This window comes from Andrographis paniculata, unplaced genomic scaffold (assembly GCF_009805555.1).
Source record: "Andrographis paniculata isolate CXL003 unplaced genomic scaffold, ASM980555v1 Contig69END, whole genome shotgun sequence".
NCBI classification, from domain to species: domain Eukaryota; kingdom Viridiplantae; phylum Streptophyta; class Magnoliopsida; order Lamiales; family Acanthaceae; genus Andrographis; species Andrographis paniculata.
In genome coordinates this window covers 311788-336690 of record NW_026137605.1, presented here as the reverse complement: position 1 = coordinate 336690, position 24903 = coordinate 311788, and the positions used below count along the sequence as shown (strand labels likewise).

Here is a 24903-nt window from a genome sequence, read left to right as displayed (position 1 = left end):
TACAATATATAACTTAGACAACATATATTTCTATATAACACATAATATGCTAGCTATCTTGTAATAAAATTCTAATTGCTTTAAGTTATTGTGTTTACTTGGTCATATGCTATATGTATTGTTATGAAATATTAATTGTTTCAAATTATTATATTAATCTGATTATATATTATCTTATTTGTAATGAAACACTAGTTACTTTATATTAATGTGTTAATTTAATCAAATCAACGTGATGTTAATTTGATCTAGTCAGCATTCTAACCAAGCGCCTTCATTTAAACACTCTCATTTAAAAAATATGTATCATTAAAATTATATTAAAAAAAATATCGTAGTATATTATATTTTTAACCAAAAAAAAAAAAAAAGTCTCAATTGAGCGTCATTGAAAACAAAATCAAACAAAACCAAGTATTTGTTCTTCGATTTTATTTTTAAATAATAAAAATTTAAATTTGAATAATTATACGATGTGATATTAATAAATATTAATAAGATATTTTGAATATAAAATAATTTTTTAATGTAATATAAAAAATTAAAAAAAAATTATTAAATTTAATATTTTCAATAATAATAATAATAATAAATAGTAAAAAATTCACAAAAGAAAACAGAAGTCCATTTTATTACAATCAAGCATATCTCGCGGTTTCTCACAAAGATCGCGGGACAGCATCAATATATATATTGCACCTTCTTCACACTACATCACATCACAAAACATATATATATATATATGACAACCATTACAGTGTTGAATTTTAGATTCAGCATTGTATTGAAAAAGCACATTGTGTGCTGTCTAGCACACATTATTATTATTATTATTATTATTATTATTATTATTATTATATATCTCACATACAACACCTTAATCCATCCTCAACCTCACTAATTATCTTACACTTCATTCGATCGACATACTACGATCGTGTTCAATTCGACAACATAATTAACTTCATTAATCAATCATAATTAACTCAATAATTAATCTTGGAGCAAATCCTTCTAATCTCCCCTTGCACCCCTGTCTTAACCTCAATGCTTCCCATTCTTACAATAGCCTCCTCAAAATTTTTACGAAACTTGTGCGATCCAGTCGCATCCCTCGCGTACATGTTCACCATTGTATGCGTCGCCCGGTCCTCCCACAGCCGCTGGTCCGACTCCAAAACGTCTTTTCCCTCTCTAACATTGTGATAAAAGCTCGCGTCGAATTCGAGCTCCGCGCCGCTGTCCAAACCGACCCTTTCCCTTCCGTCGCTGTTCTCCGGACACACGCTCTTTAGTTGCTCTAGCATTGTCTCGTTTATGGTCGGATCGGGGCCGGTGCCGCTTGTTGAGAGTGAATTGCTGCCACCGCTGCCACCGCCGCCGGAGGAGCGATAGGGGTCGGGCCTGGCGGCGGCGGCGCCGCGGCTAAGTGTGGGGAAGTTGTAGAGACGGTAGCGGAAGAATTGGCAGGCTGTCTTGCCTATGGTGTGTGCACCTTTATTCATGTATATGAAAATATGTTACTCATTTTTTTCAGGTGAAATTATTTTTAGTTTTAGTTTTTATCTGTTATTTAAAATGTTCTCTTTTCTTATACTATAAAAGTATAAAAAATAATAAAAAGTATATATTCATATTAAAAATTAAAACTCGTAAATTAAAATTTAGAGTAAACTATTTTTTTAACCTAGTATTCGACTTTTTTATCATTTTAAAACTTTAAATGGATCATGTCTAGAATAGTCAGTAATATTTTTTCGCTAAAATGGTCATCCGACCTGTCTTTGTTGACGCAGCTAATATGTCATCGCCATGTAGATGTCACGTCAACAATACCTAAATTTTTTTTACAAAATGTCTTAATAAACTGTTTTTATTCTCATATCTGGTCTTCTTTTATTATTTTGGTAAAATTGTTTATAACTCTCTTGTAGTTTCAAAATTCAGCGAAAAATCTCCATATACTTTAAAAATTGCATAGTACCCCCTTATACTTTAAAAAACGTTGCATGAAACCCCACCACTAAGAAACTTTCCCGTGTGATAAGAAGATGATTTCCTATCTATATGTTTTGCATGGCAGAGAGGTTTTATACAATATTTTTGAAAGTATAAATGAGCGTCATGCAATTTTTTAAAGTAAAATGAGAATTTATGCTGAGTTTCGAAACCACAAAGTGGTTTCATACAACATTTTTTAAAGTATAAGGGAGTCATGCAATTTTTAAAGTAGAGGGACGCTGAGTTTCGAAACCACAATGGAGTTATAGACAATTTTGCCTATTATTTTAGAACTTTAAATGAATGATATCTGAAAATAGTTCCGAAAGTAAAAGGAAACTTTTATAACTAAAATGATCATCCAACGTGTCTTGTCAATGACATGTCAGCAACCGCAAGTTAGTGCAACGAGTCCGGCACTTGACTATTTTAGCGAAAAAAAAATTTATAGACAAAATCAATTTAAAATTTTAAAATAATGAAAGAAAATCGTATAAAAAACCAGCTACCCTAAAATTTAATTACCTTTTTAGATAACGAGTAGTGATGTATATAATATGAGTGTAGTATTTAATAATTGCAAGGATGAAATTATTATTTAGACAAATTCATTTTAAGTACGGTTTCCTTTTGCTTCCCAACTAATTATGTCACTTTTTGTTTATTTGTGTTTTTCTAAAAAAATATTGTTTTTAGTATAAAATAATTATTGAACGTGAAATTTTTAATTAATAAAAACTAATATTGAATGTATAGTTTTAAAGAAAATTTGTTAAATAACGGATTTATATATATATATATATAAATAAATAGATATTAGAAAATGAAAGATATCCGTACCAACGAGTGTGACAAGATCGAAATGATCGAGTCCCTTGGCTGCAAACTTCCGCCTTTGTACGGCCACCGAATCCGCCGGGCTAGGCAACGCGAAGACCTCCGATGCAGATGAAATCCGTCCGTCCCTCCTTCCCAACGGCACATCCCAACTCGACCCGCCGCACTAAATAAATTCACATATAAAAATAAATTATATAATGAGTTCATTCACTTTAAGTCAATAGTTATATAATTATATTTTAAGTTATAATATGATCGTTAGATAATTTATAAAGTAATTATATATAGGGAAAATTATAGTATATATATATCTTTAATCATTAGTTTTGTTTTATAATTATTATTTTTTTTTTTTTGCCAATATATTTTATACTTCACAAAAATTTACAACCTTCAACTTCAGAAACTCGAAAGTCCGCGTGAATCTCATATATACTATTTTCTCCATCCCAGCTAATTTGTCCATCTTAGCTGAGACATTGAGTTTTAGGTATAATGTAATTAGTAAGTAATTAAAAAAATGTATTAGTAAAAATAATTATAAATTAAGATTAAGATAACTCAATAGTTTAATTAAAATAAAAAAATTATAACTTATGAATTTTAAAATGTGATGAAAGCGTACAATTATATTTTCAAATAAAAATGATAAATTATGTGGGCCGGATAGAAATAAAAAGAATGAGAGCAAGTGGAACAGAGAGAGTAATATATATGTGTATATATATACATAATAAAAAGTGTTGGAGTATGATATAAAAAATACCCTATATACGGCGTCACGGCAGCCAAGGCCAATATATCGGCACATGAAACGGTGTTGGGACATGCCTTCTCAAGTTCGGCTTTGGCATCATCGATCACGGCGAATCCTCTCAGCCCGAGATTGGGCAATGCCGTCCTCTCGGAAGAAGGGGCGTCAATCAAAACCGAAGCATCGCATCCCTACATGCAATGCAATCAAAATCACTAGTGATTTATACCGATAGATGGATTTATTCATATGCTATAATATAGTTACATATGTTCGAATTATCGTATTGGTCTTATTTAAGGAATTTACAAGATTTTAAACTTATATAAGATTGGTAATTCATTATATATGTTAGGTGCGATTCAAGTGATTAGTATTACAAAGTATAAATTGACAATACATAACTTGAATGAAAGCCCAATAAGTTTAATTATACACTTTATGAATATATATATCTATTATTTTTATGAATGAAACCCAGTAAGTTTAATTTTACAAGTCTAACGCTATGTCTGAATGTAATTTACTTTCTCGTCCACTACTAAACTTCTCATTTTCATTTTAGTCTGTAATTTTATTTTTTTTGTTTTCGTCCATTACTAAATATTTTTATTTTAGTATGTTCAAATCAAGATTTTTTTTTTTTTTTAGAAAAAATAGTTCTCAACTAAATAACAAAATAGTCTTTACGACATGTTTATCTTTATCGATCGAATGATAGATCACAAATTAAACTTAGAACATGTCTTTCTAATCTCCCCTTGAGTCCCGGTCTTGACCTCAATGCTGCTCATTTTCACCATAGCCTTCGGAAACTCAAAGTTAAACCTCAACCCTAATAGCCCTCTTATGCTTCCCGCGTAATTATTCACGACCCGCCGTGTGGATTCATCTCCCCACAGCCGTTGGTCCGACTCCAAAATTCCATTTCCGTCCCTCACATTCTTGAAAAACCCCGCATCGAATTTCAACTGGCTACCGGTGTCCAATGCCACCCGTTGGGAGGCCGGCCCGTCTTTAGGACATGTGGATTGCAATTGTACAAGGAATGGTTGTCTGATGCTAGGGTCGGCGTTCCCTGTCGCCGTGAAGTTGTAGAGACGGTAGCGGAAGAAGAGGCAGTCTGTCTGGCCGATGGTGTGCGCTCCTTAATCCACAACATGTCATCGAGAAAATTATTTGTAAATATTTTTTAAAAATATTAAATCAAACATTTATTTTTTATTTTATATATTATAAATTAATTTTACATATAAAAGATCATATCAATATTGAAATTATTTTTTTCTATATATATATAAGAGGTTGTTTGTGTGCTGAGTAAATTTATTTATTATGATACTAGCAACACCTTAAATGTTAGACAAAATATAAAACGCGTTATCTAGTAGTATATAACAATAATTTACACAATGCATAATATTTCACACAAAATATGTCTATATAACACATCCTATAAGTATAAACTACTAACACATATTTTCAAATATCAAAGTATATGTTATTTTAAATAAAATTATGTATTATTTGCCTACAATCAACACTTTAACCAATCTCATATATATACAATAAAATGGTTATATCAATTGTTGGCTTAATTTGCAAATTATTGTGTTCGATATGAGAATTTACTAAAATGACCTCAAAGAATAGCAACGCAAATTTTTATATAAAAAAATAATAAAATAAAATGGTCATATCATGTTTTAAGATAAAATATATACATATATGTCACTCTAATAAAATAAATATATTATTCAATAAAATTATACAATAAGTGAATAACTGATTTATTAATTTAATATGAAATTGTATCTTAATTAAATTAAATTAAATTTACACTGAATTTTGGTTGCGATACAGTAAATAGAAAATAAAATTTTAATATAATATTTTAAAATAATATATATTATATGTTATCTGTTAAAAAATATTTACGGAATACTACGCGACTAAAGTGAAAGTAAAATAATATGATCTTTTTTTACTATAAATTGAAATCAATATTATTTATTTTGTATTATTTTAAATAAAAATATATTATTTTAAAAAAAAATTATCAATTTAAAATATTATTTTTAAAAAAAATTATTCAATATTTTATTTAAAATCAATTTCAAAATACAGTCCGTTAAATTTCATTTTTACCAACAAGCGTGACAAGATCATGATCATCCAACCCCTTGGCCGCAAACTTCAGCCTCTGTACGGCCACGGAATCCGCCGGCCCCGGCAACCCCGACGCGTCCGACGAGAAAGAAACCCGCCCGTCTCTTCTCCCACACGGCACTCCCCAGCTCGGCCCGCCACTCTGCGCGCAACACGTAAATTAAAATACACATATATCATTAACCCAGCCTGACCCTCAAAAATTAAAACATCTAGCGATCGACTAATTAAAGATCGATCGAGCTAGTAGCAATCAATTATATATATATATTTGATCACCAAATCCACGGCATCGCGCGCCGCCAACGCTAATATATCAGCGCACGATACGACCCCGGGGCACGCCCCGTCCGCCTCGAGCTGCGCTTTTGCATCTTCCACGACGTCGAACCCTCTCAACCCGAGATTAGGAAGCGCCTTCCTCTCCGACGAGGGCGAATCGATGAGGATCGACGCGTCGCAACCCTGTAATAAAGGTCATCATCTACATACTATAAATTGAAAATGACACACAACATATATATATATATGTGTGTTTGTGTGTGTAAGAAAACATGTACATGGACAAAGCAGTCATGAAAATGAAGCCGGAGCAAGGCGGCAGCGATCGTAGGGTCTTTGTCGAAGCGGGCCTCGACTGTGGATCGAACGATGGATTCGACTTTCGGGCAAGAAGACGAGTAGAAGTTTGTCTTAAGCCCAACTTCTTGCTGTCCTAATGCTGCTTCAAAGAGGAAGAGGAAGAAGAAGATGATGAAGAATGCCATGATCATAGGCTAGATGAGAAGATGTTTCATATTTGTGGAGATTCCATTGTTGCTTGGATGTATCTATATGTATATGTATATATATACATGGTTGTCTTTACATAAGTTGACAACATATAGTTAATAATATAATATAAATAAAGAAAATGAAAAAATAATACAAACAAATAATACACATGACAATAGTTTATACAATATGCAGATTACTATTAATGTGAACACATGAGATATATTCATACAACATATTTACAAAATATAATTATTGACATATACGCTTTAAGTGGCAGAGCATGTGTTGTCTGTTTATTTTCTAAACAAGTGACTATAGATGATCAGTAAAATGCTTATTAGCCATAACCTAACAACATAATCTTTTCTACAAATAGAGAATCAATACGTGCACTTTGGGTAAGTTTTCGATCAGACTTAATATCCTACAAACTAAGTTTGATAAACAAATCACACTAAACGAACTATATATGACAGATGGACCTACAAGCATCGAGAATTTAAACCTATGACCTCATCGTCACATGTTTACCCAGAGACTAGGTTTGATATAATATTTATTTATAGAAGCTTGTACTGCACACCTGCTAATTCTTATTATAATTCCATATAATATTCTTAAAAGAAAAAATTATGTTCACACTAAAATTTACAACGATACCTTATTAGATATGATGTTGTATATAGTGGTCAATTATTGAGCAATGAAGGGTTGCTTAGTGGAGCATAATTAAACGTGTGGGGCCCGGCCCATCCACGTAAAAGTGGATTCATTATCTGCTTTTATTTTTTGTCGTGGCTTTTGGGGATATAATTAAAATTATTAGTGGTGCTTTTTATCCCATGATACAAATTTTGGCATTTTTGTCTATAATTTATTATTATTATTATTATTATTAAGTGGTCTGATTTCAATGACGTTGCGAATTTTATGTCAAAGAAAAAAACAAACAAACAAATATTTTATCATATTTGGACTAAATGTATCCATTTTATTATTTATTTATTTATATTAAATGATATTCATATAACTCAATATATTTACAACAATATTATTCAAAACAAAATCTTATTAATTTGTGTTTTTTTATATAAATATTCTGCTTTATCTACCAGAATAATGAATTTTTATTATTTCAATATAATGTTTTTTTCTATGTAATTAATTTCGAACGCACTTAAACCGTCGACTTTGTACCGGAAAAGATGCAGCTATTTCGATGGGCTCCAAAAATTCATGCCCAATCATCAAACTCCAAAAGAAAGCCTATGGGCCTCATAATATCAAAGCCCATATTAATTTCTTAATTTTCTAGGCTCCATTCACTTACAAATTAAAAAATTATGTTTTGTTTGTTCGTGTTTTTTAATTCTTGTTTTCGTTGCTCATTTTATAGGATTTTTATAATATTATGTTAAAATATCATATTTATAAAAAAATATTATAACCGACTATTTGAAATATTAACTTAGCAATTTTAATATTGATGGTTATTTGATCAAATTAGCATAATAAGCAAGCGGAACAATACATGTATATATATATAAAACATTATTATAAAAAAGTATGTAATTTGAAATAATATATTGTTATATATTCGTTTAATTGATTTGTAGTAACTGAATCAAATCTACCCAATATAAAAATCGAGCTCAACTTTGAATACTAATACCTAATGAAACAATACTACATTTATCATTATTTTGAAATAATGAAAATATATCTTTATTTGTAATAAATAAAAGAGGACAAATTCTACACTCCAATACTCCATTGGATTACAGTATCCGTTCGAATCTATTATATATACTTACTTGTTAAATATATATTGAATTATATACTAATTTATTAATATCATCAAATGTTTTTCGAAAACTAAAAATTTCTATATAAAGACCTTGTTAGTATATACTGTATATAATAGTGTATCAGACTATTAGTATACATGCCTGAACAAGCAAAAATCAACTTCAAAGGACGAGGACCGATTCATAACCAAAAAAGAATATAAAAGACCAATTTGCCCCCGCGACGGGATCGATCGATCTACTTAGCAACTTGTTCGAGAACCGACATTTTATTCCACGTTTCTTCCAAGCCGGGGACATGCAATGGCGGCAATGAAAATGCGCTAACAGTCGAGCTCCCGCTGCGAATCTCTTTCAAAACCCGAAGCGCCGCTAAAGTGCTCTTCATGTAGAGGTTCTTCATGTACTCTATCTCGGCTAGCTCTTTTGGGTCTTTGATCAGGCTGTCATCGTGCATTGAGCTCGTGGAGGGCTCGTTGGTAATTTCAGCGCTCGATCCGGCGGCGGTGCTGATTGATGGGAACATCTGGTCGAGCATCCTCTCGCACTGTTTTACGAGCTTGTAGAGTAAATCGGTGGTGAAGAAGGGCTGCTGCAGAACCTTCTGGATGAAGGGTAGCCGGAGGAGTGCGCCGGTTCTCTTGTCGTATTTCTTCAATATTTTGACTAATCCTATTCAACGAGAGACGGGTTAGGATTCAAGAATCGGCAATCAGAACAGGGTGTATTGCTAAACATTAGAAAGCTTGAGCTTTGATCTACGTCGGATTTTAAAATTTTGGGGCAATTTCCAAATTCATGTTGAGAAAGAAGCATTAAGTTAGTATGTTGAATTCATATATTCCGCATGGTAATTGACAGCACCTTAAATATATCCAAACAGAACATTATCAAATAGTCAATCTACATGAATTATATTAGCATAATACAAATACAACAACACAGGATAATTATCTACGGCAGAACCAAAGATTTTAAATTAGGGGGAGCAAGTTTCTTGTAAAAAATCAAGACTAAGAGTCATAAATTCGAACGCAAATTATCTAAAATGTTGTTCAAATAAAATTGTACAGAAATGTTCGACTTGCCATATTCTAAAAACGTTGCAAAATAGCTTTATTTTCAATATTTGCAAAGATATAGGTTAAAAGACACTTTCACAATATCTACAAAAATAAAAAATTAAAAACCAATCTAGAAACAGAATCGAACGAACTACTACAGGCACCGATAATTCGACAATGATTCAGATTATGTATGTAAATTGACCAACAAATGAAACAGGATTGGAATACAAGCTACACAATGGTTACTAAGAATGAACTGGAAGGTCTCACAGAAGATGAAGGTCCAAGAAGATGTTACCAGTATAGTTAAGGGCGCTGTAATTCTCCAGCAAAACCATCTCCCCGTGGAAATCGACAATTTCTTTCCTGATCTTAATCATCACGTCTTTGCGATCCTTTGCTCTGGCAACTCTATCCTGAAGTTCCTGTGCACAAAAATGCAAATCCAATGTACTACTCAGGTGTCAAGTTTCTAGGCCACAATCAGACAAGAACATACAGTAATAGCACAGGTTTTGTTGTTCACATGGATTGATGACTAACCCTAACTGTTAGCTACAGCTGAAATTAATATGGAATATGGTTTTGCAAAAAACTAGAAGAAATCTACAGAGATCAATTCCAAGTGGTCCAAATTGTTGCGGAATAAGCACAACACCGATCGATAATGTTCGTTCTAGATTCCTTACACACGCGTAGATGCCATGGAAGTTACTGCGGATAGTCCAAATTCTTAAACATAAAATTATTCGACAGTAGAGTGGGACAAAAGCACCAAAACAGAAGAAGATATATGGAAAAACAAAAATCAAGCACTCAGGAAACCGTCGTTTTCCCCTAACCGGAAGTAATGCTGAAAAATCGCAAAATACCTAAAGAAGAAACAGTTCATCGAAACGAAGAATCAACAATCGTTCGTAAAAATACCTTCAATCTAATGATATACTCCTCCTCTTTCTCAACAAAGAAGGCGTTAAATTTCTCGAGCTCGTCCTCCAGCAATTTAACGAAATCCGCCTCTTCCTCCGTCATTCCTTCCTTCTCCGCGGAACCGTCGTCCATTCTCCTCCTCTTACCCGGCCTCTCCTCGTCCCCGCCCTGCGCCTTCGGCTCGATTAGCTTGAGGCGCTTCTTCAGCTCCTTGTAGGACAGAAACTTGTCCCTCCATTCCGGCAACGTCTCTTCAATCTGATTGCTCAAACTCTTCCCGAATTTCATCTCCACACAAAAATTAATAACAAAAACGAATATATACCGCAAAAAAAAACAGCAGCGGAGTGCGGAGAGCTTGAGCCAATGGAGAAATCGTGAATTGCTGCGCTAGTATGGGCTGAGCAGAGCGTAAATGAGCGGCGGAGAGTGAAGAGGGGCGGTATATAATGGGAGCGAAGAACGAAGAAGGAGAGGAGAATATGCTGAGAGCGGAGGTGGGAATATTCTTACGCCCAAGAGGATATCTCCGTTTTATTCCTCTATGCGACCGCGACGCTATTTCAATTTTATTCCTACTACCTTCCACGTGTCACCCTATTGACCTGCCACGTAGACCTGTTTACGCAGACCTATGGCTACTGACTTGAATGAAATTAAAATTGTTGACTTCTCTAACTATGCTTTTCTTGATCTGTTAGGTTGTAATTAAGATAATGAATATTTTATACCGAAAATTTTTAAATGAATTTTTTTTTATTATTATTATGATAATTCAAATTCAAATTAAAATAAAATAAACTCATAATACTCCTCTGCCACCAGGGTTTGTTTGTTTGGGAGATTGGATTAAATTTATACTATTCATCCAATTTTTCTCTAAAAAAACATCAAATCAAACACTTATTTTTTATTTTTTATATTATATTATAAATCAATTTTACATTCAAAATATTACATCAACACTTATTTATATCACATTATACAACTATTCAAATTCAAAATTTTTACTATTAAAATCTCAACTCAAAATCCAAACCCCCAAACAAACACACTCCTAAAGTGTTCATATTAATAGTTCTTTTAGTTTCACTTCTCATGATATATATTTTATTTTTAAAAAAAATTATATTTTATTTTTATTTTTTTTATTTATAACAAGTAATTATTTTATTATTAATTTATAATTATTTATACTATAAAATAATTATTTTTATTTTTTATGAATATATTTCTAATTATACTTAATTATAGAATGTGCTGAAGAAATTAATGACTGGCACAAACTATTGTGCTATTCGAATATTCGGCCATCACCCTTTATTATTATTACTAGCCAATAGCCATTAACCCGGATATTGAAATTTGTATTATTTTATTACTAGAAAATATTTATGTATTTTATATTAAAAAAAATAAAATTGCCTAGAGCGACTAAGTATATCGAGTGTGTTTTTTTAGTATTTTAATTTCAAATATTCTTTATATAATTATGAGAAATTATATTGATAAGATAAAAAAATAATATTTAATGTTGAAAATTAATTTTTGTTAAAAAAATAAAAATATATATTAAAATTGTGTCGATAAAAATTGATTAAACAAACAAACTCATTGTATTGTTAAAAAATGTAAACATTGAATTTTTTTATATTTTCACACATTAATTTTTACCAATATTCTATATATTGGAGATTATAAACTTAACGGGCTAGAAATTTTTATATTGCTTGGGCTCAAGGGGCGTATCTAATGGGGATCAAGGGTATTGGACCCCCTAACTATTTTCAATTTTTTTATTATATGTATTAATATTTTTTATATTATAAGTATAATTTTAAAAAATTGAATATAAATTTAAGATTTTAAATAATAACCCTCTTATTAATTTATGAAAAAAAAAATTATTTCAAATATTTAATTTAATTGTTTAAAAATGTCTATTATTTCAAAATGTTGGAGTGTCTATTTAAAGTTTAAATTTGGTTTTGTAATATTCATCATTTTTTTTTTTCTAAATATCAAATCATATTTTTATCTTTTCTTATTTAATACTACTGTTAAATTTATTTATTTTTATTCAATATGGTATAGCAAATATGGATTATTTTAATTTTAGATTGAATTTGAACTTTTTTATTTAAATTTTATTTAATAATTTAACATGATATTTCATAATATATACATATGTAATATTGATATTGATATTGATATTGAAACCAAGACCAAATAAATGATACTCCCTCCGTCCCAGATACGGTGTCTGCTACACTGTAGATACGGTATTTTAGGAGGAGTGTAATTAGTAGATAATTAAGAATGTATTAGTGAAAATAATTATCCTATAATATAAATAATTATAAATTAAGATTAAGATAACTAATTAGTTTAATTAAAATTAAAAAAAAATTAAAAATTTAAAATGAGATTAAAGTGTGTAATCATTTTCCAAAAAATGAAAGTGACATGGTATGTGAGACGGACAGAAACGGCAACGTGGACATGGTATCTGGGACGGAGGGAGTAGTATATATTTATATGATAGCACTCCCTCATTCTCATTGAAAGGTTACCATTTTATATTTTCGTATGTTCCAAAATAATATTATAATTTCCTAATTTAGTAATTGTAGTACCTACTTAACATAATAAATATTATTTCAACTTACAATATATTACACAAATGTCATTACTTTTATATTACATCGTACTAATATGCGTATTTTTGTCTTTTTTACTACAATCCAATATAATACTAATATTAAAAAATTTATGTGTAAAAAATAAATGTCACCCTTCAAATATGAGGGAGGGAGTATTAAATACTAGTACTATTCAATTCAAAACTTTTTCCCATTTTTAAACTTCAAATCGCACATCTAAATCCAATAGTTAAATGAAGATGCCTTTTAAAATCCTTCTAAACATACTTTTGAGTAGTAGACATCACATCATCACATATGTTAGATTCAAATTAAAATAAAATAAAATAAAATAAATGAAAATATGTGTTGGTTGTCTTATCCTATGCTAGCGATAAAGGGAGCGAACCAAACGTGACTGAGGAAGCCCACCAAATGATGATAATAATATTATTATTATTATTATTATTGCAATACTAATAAAGGCAGGAGAAATCCGCGGGCCATGCGTGTAGGTCCCACCGCCCAACACATTCTCCTCCACGCGCTCTCTTATCCACGCTCTGCCCACGTGCCGCCTGCGATATCATTACGACGAAATGCATGTGGGTGCGTAATCTGTTTTACTTTAATTAATGTTCTTTCCTCCAATATAATTTGTTAAATTTTTTTATTTGTCTATTTTTTTTATTTTAATTTGTCACAAATCAAATAGGAGTAATTTATTTTAATATAATTATAAATTTTAATATATTTAATATATTTATAATTTTATCATTTTTATTTTAATTAAATTATCTAATTATTTTAATTTATTTCTTAATACTTACTAATTATATATTCTCTCCGTCTCACATACCGTCTGCTACACTGTAGACACTGTATTTTAGGAAGAGTATAATTAGTAGATAATTAAGAATGTATTAGTAAAAATAATTATCTTATAATATAAATAATTATAAATTAAGATTAAAATAACTAATTAATTTAATTATAATTAAAAACAATTAAAAAGTTTAAAGTGAGATTAAAGTGTATAATCATTTTCCAAAAAAAAAAGTGACATGGTATGTGGAACAGATAAAAACGGCAACGTAAACATACATGGTACGTGGGACCAAGAGAGTAATATTTAAAACTCTTACCTCCACTAGAGTGAACAAATTAATTTAAATTAAAAGAAGTATATTTTTATTTTAATAATTTATATTCATTTAAGACATATAACAAATATTCTTTCCTTTTTAATCAATGTGTTCTTTTAATATATTTTTAAGATATTAAAAAATATATATTATGAGTAAGTAAAGTATATAAAAGAGTAAATATTTTTATAAAAAATTAAAAGTATTTTATTTTAGTATTTAAAAATTAATATTTTTATTATAGTTGAAATTATATATATATTTTTAATAGGACGATGAAAATGATAAAAGAAAAAAAATTGATATATTGAATTGACATATTATTAATATTTATTTTTTTTCAAATATTATTTATTTTCAATACAAAATATTATATTCATTATATAACATGGCATATTAATTGTTTTATTCAATTTTTTATTATTAAAAAAATCCAAAAATTTAAAAAATATATATTATCAAAATATATCTAAGCACATTCTTAGTTCATTTGATTGTTATTTTGGCATTTGAAGAATAGATAAAATTTGAAATTGAAATACTCTCTCTATCCCGGTGCAAGGTTGCCACTTATTTTTTGCGCGTAGATTTTTTAATATTATTATTAAAATGGGTTGTAGTGAAAAAGACGAAAATACCCCTATTAGTATTGTGTAATATAAAAGTAACGACATTTGTGTAATATACTGTAAGTTAGAACGGTATTTATTATATTAGGCATGTAGTACAATTACTAAATTATAAAATGGTAACCTTGTTTTGTAACAGATGAAACTGAAAAATAAAAGTATTTCAATATGACGGATAGAGTAATAATTTCATACTATATTTAACGTGATTCTATAAATGAAAATTTAATTATATATATACATAATATATCAAATATAAGATAAATGTTTGATAATATATTACATTTTTAGAAAAATAAATAAATGGATTATTGTATATGGCAGGTGATAAAAAGAAATTGTTAAAATTAACCAAACCAGATCTTATAGTAATTCCTTTTCTAAATCTGTTTTACACTCTAGTTTCTCTGCATACTGAATCTAAACTGAAAAAAAAAAAAAAAAAAAAAAAAAGAAAGAAGGGCATTTATTACCTTAAATAATTTCACCCCGATCATATAATTTTTTTGAAATCTTGAATTAACGAAAATTATAAATTTAGAATACTTAATGTACTATTTTGTGAGAAAAATAATCATTCCTCTCTCCCAATATAATCGTCTTGTTTATCATTTTTGTCCATCATAAAATAATAGTCTCATTGTCATAAATAATCATATCATTATAAAATTATCATTACTTTTTCATTATTATTACACAATTGCCACTACTTTTTACAGTAATACACTCACGGACAAAAAAAATCTTTTACCCATACTGTTTACTCACTACCAATATAATCTTTAAATCTCGTGCCACTCACTACCAAACTATAGTTCTGGGACGGAGGGAGTATTTAAATTCCCTCAGTCCCACACTAAAATATTTATTTATTATTACGTCAATGTATTTAACATTAAAAATATCTTCAATTTGTATAATTTTTTGTATTAATGTCATTATATTAGTATTACAAGACATTAATAAAATATTCTTGTCATTTTCCCTTGATTTGTAATATGTTTTGATATAATAATTAATATTCAATAATCAACACGAAAAAAATATACGAAATAAAAGTAATATAATATTTTTTTTAAAAAAAAAATTATTGTTAAAAAATAGCAATTCCTTTATCCACTTGATATACATAAATCTAAATTTGAAAATATAAAGTTTATTCACATAGTATTTTTGAATAACTTTGTTTTTTATGTTAAAATAGACCCTTTTTTTTGTAAATTAGTAGAAATATAATATATATATATCATATATATTATATTGATGCATGCATATATTATATTTTTTTAATAATAATATTTATATATACAAAAAAAATAAAAAATTATGCCAACCAAAAACAAATAAAAAAATAAAAAGTATAAACTTAAAAAAAGTGTGTATATAATATGGGCCGATAAAGTCTACAGAGAAGCTTATAGTAAGTAAAAAAGATTTAAGTATTCAATATATTATCCGTCTCCTAACAAATTATTAAATTTTTCATTATGGTCCGTTCTATAACAAATATTCAATTTTTTAAAGTAATGTACTATCAGTTTAACATTACAAATACACTTATTTCATTATGGTCCATTCTATAACAACTATTCAATTTTTTTAAGTAATGTACTATCTGCTTAACATTACAAATACACTTATAATTTATAATATATTGCACAAATATTGTTACTTTGTATCAACAATACTATATTATTTTAATTATTTTTATTACTATTACTAATATACTTTAAGGAGAGAGGGAGAATAATATTTAATAAAAGAATAGTTATTTAATATAATATGTTAAAATATTATTATGAATAATTTCAAAACATTTGAAAAAATAGATTTGTTAACTGGTTTTTGAAATAATTTGATTCTTCTTTGAAGTTATTTACCAAATTTGATATTTTCATTAGAATTTTTCACCTAAATATGTTTACTATAGCGTAATTAGAATGAATATTATTATTTTATCTTTCATAATTTCATATTTATTTCAAGTATTGGAGCTCAAGATAATTGTAAGTCCTATATAATAGTAGCATTTATGTCACTTAATAAAATCTAAAATTATACACTTTTTAGTCATTTAGAATAATTATAATAATTTTTTATTTAATATTTATTTGAAATGTTTTTTTCTAAAAAAAAAAACCTTTGAAATGTAATTTGATTTTTTTCTTAGAAATTTTTATACATAATACAATTTGGCATGTTTAATCAATTCAAATAAATATTATACTAATTAATATCTTAATTATATAATTCACTCAAATAATTCTATCTATTATAATGCATTTATTTAAAATAAACCAACCTTAAAATATTATATTTGCATGGATTCACAGATATTTTAATGAAATTGTATAAATTAAATCAAGAGAGAGGAAACAATAAGAGCCACTTTATTTTTATTTAGAGTAAGTATTTTATGTAATCCAAATTTCAAGAATACAAACACATTTGGTCAATATATGAAATTGAATAATTTTCTGTTTGTGTAGAAGTAATTCTTCACAAATCTGAGGACTAAATCCGCAAATTGATTGGAACCGTTGATCTAATTCTACCAATGGTGTAGATCCATTTGGCGTTGAGGTCCCGGATCTGCAGAGATTATCAAGACCGCTAATTACGGAGAGAATAATGATAAAATAGTAATTTCAATAATTAGGAGCAATAAAATCTAATAAAAAATAATGAAAAATAAATAAATAAATAAAAAATGGAACTAACGCGTCTCAGAGAATCATAGCTGTTACTTTACATAGCAGGAAAGAAAAAGCTGTCCTTACCAATAAATAAATAAAATAAGTAAATAAAATAATTAAGTAATTAAACAAAAATCAGGCGGATTCTAACGCGAGCCTTCAACTTGACTCGATCCGTTTCAAATTGGACACCACAAAAGGCGTAATCGAAATGCTAATCCAACGACTACATTCTCTCTCTACCGGAATCTAGAGTGAGAAACACCCGCCGTCGCCGTCGCTGGCAGAGTCACCGGACTGGAATTGTGCTCCGCGGCATTAAACTGAGGTTTACGGTGTGATAAATTGTTGTTATTTAGGTAAAGTAGATTTCGTGAAGGTCTTTCCAACATGTCTTCGCCGGCGCCGGTGGCCGCGCCGCCGCCTTCCTCACCCCCGAGTAACAACACGTCTCCACCGCCGGCCGCTACGTCGCCGCCGCCTACTCCAGCGACGACTCCCCCTCCGAGTCCCGCTCCCCCCGTCGGAACCCCGCCCCCGACTTCGTCTCCGTCTCCGCCGGCTCCTACGACTCCGCCTCCGACGTCTACGCCGTCTCCTCCGTCTCCATCCGCTACTCCGCCTACCAGCTCTCCATCTCCGCCATCGCCAACTACACCATCCGGATCTCCCGTTCCTCCGTCTCCGCCTGCTCCTTCTGGAGGCAGTTCTCCATTGCCACCATCGGGCGGCGGATCAAATCCTCCTTCTAGAGGCTCTCCTCCGACGGGGAGGAGTCCTCCTGCGCCTCCTACCAGTAGAGGCGGATCGCCGCCATCGCCACCACAGTCCTCCGGCGGAGATTCATCGGGAATATCGACCGGCGTTGTAGTCGGAATTGCTGTAGCAGGCGTCTTCATACTTATTGTGCTGAGTATCCTTTTCGTATGCTGCAAAAAGAAGAGGAGAAGACCACAACCAGATTACTATATGCCTCCGCCGCCGCCAGGCCCTAAAGGTGAACAACTTCTACCCTAATTTATCTTCAGATTCAATTCATACTTTCAATTTCTACACTATTTCAGATTTCCGATCTCCGCCTGCTAATTCGACGCTGATTTACTTTTTCCTTCCGTCGGAATCCGATTCCGAGGATGAATCGGCGTTGTCTTTCCAATCTGTGAATCGAGATGCTTGTATTATTAAAATCATAGCATCAGATTCCCAATTTCTCTGTCGTTATCCAAAATTTGTTTTCTGTATTGTGTAACTGTAATGGTGATTGCAGGCAGTAAAATTAACTGGTGTTCTGTGTTCCATTGGTTTTTTTTCTTGTAGATTTTTATGATGTTGATTATCTCTCTGTTTGTATATTCATGATTATCATCTCAAATTTGTTATGTGCATAATTATTATCTTAGCTTTTCTTCTTTGATGGAAAAAGTATTGTGTTCTTGTGGTTTGGTTTTGGTTTTCCTCTTTGTTAATAACCCATCCTGCTGTCTTTTTCAGCTGACCCTTACGGCGGTCCTGTGCACAATTGGCAGCATAATGCGCCGCCGCCGGGAGATCACGTGGTCACAATTCCACCTAAGCCGACTCCTCCACCAGGTGGCGTGCAGTCGCCACAGCCTCCTCCGCCACCGCCTCACTTCATAAGCAGCAGTGGTGGCTCTGGTTCGAATTACTCAGGCCCCGAAACCCCCCTTCCTCCACCTTCCCCCGGCATGGCTCTAGCGTTTTCAAGAAATACATTTACATATGAAGAATTAGCTATGGCCACTGACGGGTTCTCAAACGCCAACCTTCTCGGACAAGGTGGTTTTGGTTATGTTCACAGAGGCGTCCTTCCTAATGGCAAAGAGGTCGCCGTTAAGCAGCTGAAAGCCGGAAGTGGCCAGGGGGAACGTGAGTTCCAAGCTGAGGTTGAGATCATTAGCCGCGTGCATCACAAGCATCTCGTGTCTTTGGTTGGGTACTGCATTACCGGAACTCAAAGAATGCTCGTCTATGAGTTTGTTCCCAACAATACGTTGGAATTCCATTTACATGGTTGGTTCGATTTTCGCCTATGTACTTATCTTTGAATGTTTTGTGCACTCGGGTTAAGAAACTCTCTGTAATTTTCAGGTAAGGGAAGGCCTGTGATGGACTGGTCTACCCGGCTTAAGATTGCTCTTGGCTCTGCTAAAGGGCTCGCGTATCTGCACGAAGATTGTAAGTTTTTTCCCGCACATTATCTACCTGTTGCGCCGTTTTTTGTTCTCTGTTTAGAAAATTTCTCCTCCTGCATCAGGTCATCCAAAAATTATTCACCGCGATATCAAGGCTTCTAATATTCTCTTGGATTTCAACTTCGAAGCTAAGGTGATCTATGAATACTATTCTTGTGTTGAGTTGAGATCAATTGTAGTATGTGTGCTGTTTGCATTGTGCAACTGTTTTTAGGGCTGGTTCGGTACGGTATACCGAAACTTATACCATATACCATACCAAAATTTTCGGTATGGTAATTTATCACACCGTTACCGAACCGAGAATTCGGTATGACTTATATTTTATGCTGTACCGTACCGATTATTCGGTATGCCTAACTATCCGTTTTGTTATCGGTATATATCAATTTATACCGAAATATCAAAATTTAAATGGTAATTTGGTATTTCGATATTTCAATATTTCTGTATATTTTCTCACCCCTAGCTGTTTTTGTTAGGTTATCATGTTTGATTTGTTGAAATTTGAATTTTTCAAATATGTACTTTGAAATCTTCTTTGTTTGGCGGCATACATTTCTCTGGCTTTCGACGTAGCCGGTGATTTAAAAAATGTTTCTCAATGTCAAGCTCTATTTTTCTGTTTTATTGTTTTTTAAAAGTCAACCAAACGACAGCGAGGTTTTCGGATTGATTAATGAATTGCAACTCGTTCTTGCAGGTTGCTGATTTCGGTCTTGCCAAGTTCTCTTCGGACACAAACACTCATGTCTCGACCAGAGTTATGGGAACTTTCGGGTACGCGATCGACACATACTCCGACCCTTTTGTGAGGTTTTTCGATGTATTTATGGTGTCCATGTTTCGCTATAATGCAGATACCTTGCGCCGGAGTACGCCTCCTCCGGGAAACTAACTGAGAAGTCGGACGTATTCTCGTTCGGCGTGATGCTGCTGGAGCTGATCACCGGGCGACGCCCGGTTGACACCACCCAGACTTTCATGGATGATAGTTTGGTAGACTGGGTGAGTATTAAACTCGGCTACAATTATCGTCGTTGAAATCTTATTTATTATCTTGTCGTAACTGAATGCCTCGACTATACTGTAATGAAACAGGCTCGGCCATTGCTGACACGAGCTCTCGAGGATGGAAACTTCGACACCCTCGTCGATCAACGGATCTTAGGCGACCTCCATCAAAACGAGATGGCCCGGATGGTCGCCTGTGCCGCTGCTTGCGTCCGTCATTCAGCCAGACGTCGACCTCGAATGAGCCAGGTATGTTGCTAAAAACACATGATTCTTAACACATTATCGAATATTTATGCTCTGTTTAGACATAAGTTTTTCGAGTTTTAAATTATTTTGATATTAATAAAAAGTTGATATTTAATGTGAAAAGCAGCAAAAATTGTTTATAAATTTTTTTAAAGAATTGGCCTTGTGGTTTCGAAACTAAACGTAAATTCCTCATTTACTTTAAAAATTGCATGACGCAGTTTATTATTTGAAAATTGTTGCATGAAATCTTCTGACATGCAAAAAAATATATATAGATAGAAAATTATTTTCTCATAACACACAAAGGAGATTTTGCGGCTGAATTTCAAAATTACCAGAAAATTATGAGTAATTTTACCATTTTTAAATTATAAAAAGAATGGTATAAAAATTTCAAAATTTCAAAAAAGTGTATATGTAAATAGAGCTTTAATCCCCGAGTCGTCGTCTCCAGGTCGTGCGCGCCTTGGAAGGGGACGTCTCCCTATCGGACCTTAACGAAGGCATAAGGCCGGGGCACAGCAACGTGTACAGCTCGTACGGGAGCTCTGACTACGACGCGGACCAATACAACGAGGACATGAAAAGGTTCCGGAAAATGGCGCTGGCTAGTCAAGAACACGGCGGCGGCAGCGACCAGTACAGCAACCCGACGAGCGAATACGGGCTGAATCCGTCGGGATCGAGCAGCGAGGGCGGTCAGCAGACGCGGGAAATGGAGTCGGGAGGGAGGATGAAAAGGCCGAGCCGAGGCTTCGGCGGCGCGGCTTAACACGCCGCCGATGTTTCCCTTCCCTGTGCATAAACATACCTTACAAATGTCTCAAAGCTATCCGATCATTCTTTTCTCTTTCTTTGGCTATCTGTTTTATTCGCCTGACCTGACCTGCCCTGCCCTGCCCTGCCCTGACCTGCCCTGTGAGTTTTCTACACAAGCTTTTTTTTTGTAACTTTTTGGCTAATGATTAAGATGCTACCAGAAAAATGTATTTACGACATAATTGCTTATACATATGTTGATTTAAATGAACAGCGTTATTCTGTTGTTTTTATTATTATTATTTGGTTACGGATTTTTTTTTTAGAAATATTTAGGGTGTGTTTGATCGGGGGATTGGATTTAATTTTCACTATTCATCCCATTTTTTTTTCCAAAAAATATCAAATCAAATATCTATTTTTCATTTTTTATATTATACTAAAAATCAATTTTACATTCAAAACATCACATCAACACCTATTTATATCACATCATAAACAAACACACCCATGTATCACAAATCACTTCATTAATTTATATGTATGTTTTATAAATATATGTATTTTATGTTTTTTGTGTCTAATTATATTTTTTTAGTTAGTCTATTAAATTTATCTTATTACTAATTTTGACAAAATTAAACAAATATAACATTTTATTATTATCTTCAATTCAACATTTATTTACAATAAATATAACTAACTCTCTATTTTCGTTTACTTTACTTATTAACTAAATTTTTAAAAATACCTTCAACTATCTGTCACATTTTTAATAAAATATTCATTTTTTTTAATTTTAGTGTCGGGCCCAAATGAACTAATTTTAATAGAGAAAGGGAGTACATCCAATTGTCTCACACTTTAAAATATCATTTTTTATTTTTCAAAAAAAAAAAAAAAAAGTAAAAAACAAGACAAAAATATTAAATTTTTTTACATATTTTTATTAATTAATAAAATATTATTATTTTTGGAATTTCCTATAAACTCAAAAGACGTATTGAATTGAAACGAAAAAATATTACAAATGAACATATATTTTATAAACAGAAAGATTAGTAATAATAATTTTCTCTACCATCAAAATAAATATTTATATTTAATTTTTTAATAAAATATGATAGATTATTTAATTTTAATTTTAATTATTCAACATTAAAGTCATATTCAAATTCCACAAACGATGAAACGAACACACCCAATTATGGAGTATTATTTTAAAAGAATGAATGTGGGATATTTTTTATTGTTTTTTTGGGTTTCTAGAAAGAAAGTGGAAAACCAGCTGGAGTACGCTTTATGTCAATATAATTGGATTTGTTTATTTATATATTTATTTATTTTGTGAACATAAGTCTGTTTGTCCGTTTGACTATGCGGGTATTATCTTTGGAATATGCTCTTAATATATCTAACCTATATTTTAATATTTTTTCTTAAAGGATTTATTTATAATTTAATATTTATATATTTATTTTAAATAAATTAATCTATTCAATTTTTTATGAAAATATTTTTTGAAAAAAATTTGTATTTGAATTTTGAATGTGAAAAATATTTTTGATAGAAGAAATAGAATTTACATATTCTTTAATTAAATAATAATTATATGTATATATACTTATAAATTTTTATTATTTATAAAGAAAAAATACATTTTTTATTTATTTATCAAAACATAGCTTTGAAAATACTTTATAATATATATTTATTATATCTAAAAATTTGTTTAATATTATTATCTCGTCTCAATTCAAAGTATTCTCTTTATCATTTTGTTGTTATGTTCATATACTAATACCAGAATATTTTTAATTTTTATTTAAATTATAAATATATTAGTAAGCATACAATTATACATAAAATTAAAGAACAAAAATGTAAAAAATACTTATACATTTTTACTAATCAATAAAATATTAATATTTTTTAATCTACTAAAAAAATTCAAAAAGTTCCATTGAATTGAGACGGAGGGAATATTATATTAATCACAGTGTAAATAATTTAAATAAAAAATAACCCCAAAATTCAGAATAAGTTTAAAATCTATCCGAACATTTTATTTTATTTTGTTTTTTCTAATGTGGGGAAGGTTAGTAACATGGGCGTGTCGGAGCGAATTTGTTAACCACTTTGTTTGGTTGTACATTTAAAAGTTGATTTTAAAAATTGAATTGTAACAAGTATTTGAGATAATATAAATATATATTATTTTGAATATAATTTTTATTTTAATATAATATAAAAATATATATATTTTTAGAAAAAGCATATGTAAATATTAAATTTAATATAAAAATTACTTTCTCAGTCATATCATATATTTTTATTTGTCTTATGCAAAAATAAGTTCATTTCATTTTTAACAAAAAAGCAATAGTACTTTTCGCCATTTTTAACTACTACTTATTTTATATATATATATATATATATTTTTATTAATAAAAATATATACTATATTAAATTTTATATTCAAATCAAATAAACTTATTTTTAGGTGATGAAAAAAAGTAGAAACAAACCTCGCCCAAGGAGGGGATGGGAGTTCTCCACATGGAACAAAAAAAAAGCGTTGGTGGTGGGCCGTCCGATCAGATTAGATATTTTAGAGCGGCAGTTGGGTCCCCACCGTCAACGTTTTATGTGGGCCCTACAAGCACGTGCCGGCAAATAGCAGCACGTGGGTGCCAACTGCTGCCCAAGACACTCACTGGCGCTTCCTAATCCTTCCTTCGGTTCAGAATTTTGGACTCATGTGCCATTTACCATGTCATCTAATAAAAGCGTCATTCATATAAAATATATATATATATATAGGTTGTGTTGATACGTGGTTTTACTAGATATTTTTACTATTTTTTTTTTAAAAATATTATATTAAATATATTTTTTATATTATTTTTTTAAATATTATTTTACATTCAAAATATTACATTAACTTCTATTTATAACATATTAAATAATTATTTAAATATAAATTTTTTACTATTTAAAAATTCAAATCAACGTACAAAGACACCCTTAGTATTTTTATTATCATATATATATATATTAGTATATAATCTGTGCTGTATGCATATTGTTAAATAATATATTATTTATTATAATTTTTATTAATATAATTTACTAATAAAAATAAATATAAAAATTAATTAATGGGCCGGGTCTCAAATGGGTATGTTCGGGCTGGCCATCTCTCTC

The 24903-nt window shown here is 30.7% G+C and overlaps 4 protein-coding genes across 4 annotated transcripts; 1 reads left to right on the top strand and 3 right to left on the bottom strand.

Annotated features, from left to right (window-relative positions):
* Positions 1-888: 888 nt before the first annotated feature.
* Positions 889-4149, bottom strand: LOC127263574 (peroxidase 25-like). The gene is made up of 5 exons (XM_051292680.1): positions 4123-4149; positions 3625-3786; positions 2842-3004; positions 1437-1495; positions 889-1346 (listed from the first exon to the last, which is right to left on the bottom strand). The coding sequence occupies exons 1-5, from the start codon at positions 4147-4149 to the stop codon at positions 987-989; spliced, it is 771 nt and encodes a 256-aa protein (XP_051148637.1). The 3' UTR covers positions 889-986.
* Positions 4150-4267: 118 nt separating this feature from the next.
* LOC127263465 (peroxidase 25-like) lies at positions 4268-6611 on the bottom strand. The gene is made up of 4 exons (XM_051292505.1): positions 6325-6611; positions 6044-6229; positions 5744-5906; positions 4268-4742 (listed from the first exon to the last, which is right to left on the bottom strand). The coding sequence occupies exons 1-4, from the start codon at positions 6535-6537 to the stop codon at positions 4318-4320; spliced, it is 987 nt and encodes a 328-aa protein (XP_051148462.1). The 5' UTR covers positions 6538-6611; the 3' UTR covers positions 4268-4317.
* Positions 6612-8405: 1794 nt separating this feature from the next.
* Positions 8406-10829, bottom strand: LOC127263924 (SPX domain-containing protein 1-like). The gene is made up of 3 exons (XM_051293231.1): positions 10344-10829; positions 9715-9841; positions 8406-9021 (listed from the first exon to the last, which is right to left on the bottom strand). The coding sequence occupies exons 1-3, from the start codon at positions 10632-10634 to the stop codon at positions 8588-8590; spliced, it is 852 nt and encodes a 283-aa protein (XP_051149188.1). The 5' UTR covers positions 10635-10829; the 3' UTR covers positions 8406-8587.
* A 6795-nt stretch (positions 10830-17624) lies between these two features.
* LOC127263737 (proline-rich receptor-like protein kinase PERK1) lies at positions 17625-21969 on the top strand. Its single transcript, XM_051292929.1, has 8 exons — positions 17625-18455; positions 18950-19489; positions 19568-19654; positions 19734-19804; positions 20375-20451; positions 20532-20679; positions 20773-20934; positions 21392-21969. Exons 1-8 carry the CDS (start codon positions 17849-17851, stop codon positions 21707-21709), a joined length of 2010 nt encoding a protein of 669 aa, XP_051148886.1. The 5' UTR covers positions 17625-17848; the 3' UTR covers positions 21710-21969.
* Positions 21970-24903: the final 2934 nt, after the last annotated feature.

What these genes read in the sequence shown, in the direction of transcription:
- LOC127263574 (XM_051292680.1), bottom strand. Translation starts at nt 4,149, where the DNA reads ATGAGAAGTTTAGTAGTGGACGAGAAA. An exon ending in CGATCTTGTCACACTCGTTG is followed by an intron (nt 1,496 to 2,841) that starts GTACGGATATCT and finishes ACATGAATAAAG; the next exon opens with GTGCACACACCATAGGCAAG. An exon ending in GCTACCGTCTCTACAACTTC is followed by an intron (nt 1,347 to 1,436) that starts CCCACACTTAGC and finishes AATTCACTCTCA; the next exon opens with ACAAGCGGCACCGGCCCCGA.
- LOC127263465 (XM_051292505.1), bottom strand. Translation starts at nt 6,537, where the DNA reads ATGATCATGGCATTCTTCATCATCTTCTTCTTCCTCTTCCTCTTTGAA. An exon ending in TTCATGACTGCTTTGTCCAT is followed by an intron (nt 6,230 to 6,324) that starts GTACATGTTTTC and finishes CCTTTATTACAG; the next exon opens with GGTTGCGACGCGTCGATCCT. An exon ending in TGATCTTGTCACGCTTGTTG is followed by an intron (nt 4,743 to 5,743) that starts GTAAAAATGAAA and finishes TTGTGGATTAAG; the next exon opens with GAGCGCACACCATCGGCCAG.
- LOC127263924 (XM_051293231.1), bottom strand. Translation starts at nt 10,634, where the DNA reads ATGAAATTCGGGAAGAGTTTGAGCAATCAGATTGAAGAGACGTTGCCG. An exon ending in AGTATATCATTAGATTGAAG is followed by an intron (nt 9,842 to 10,343) that starts GTATTTTTACGA and finishes TTTTGTGCACAG; the next exon opens with GAACTTCAGGATAGAGTTGC. An exon ending in CAGCGCCCTTAACTATACTG is followed by an intron (nt 9,022 to 9,714) that starts GTAACATCTTCT and finishes CTCGTTGAATAG; the next exon opens with GATTAGTCAAAATATTGAAG.
- LOC127263737 (XM_051292929.1), top strand. Translation starts at nt 17,849, where the DNA reads ATGTCTTCGCCGGCGCCGGTGGCCGCGCCGCCGCCTTCCTCACCCCCG. An exon ending in CGCGTATCTGCACGAAGATT is followed by an intron (nt 19,655 to 19,733) that starts GTAAGTTTTTTC and finishes CTCCTGCATCAG; the next exon opens with GTCATCCAAAAATTATTCAC. An exon ending in ATTTCAACTTCGAAGCTAAG is followed by an intron (nt 19,805 to 20,374) that starts GTGATCTATGAA and finishes TCGTTCTTGCAG; the next exon opens with GTTGCTGATTTCGGTCTTGC.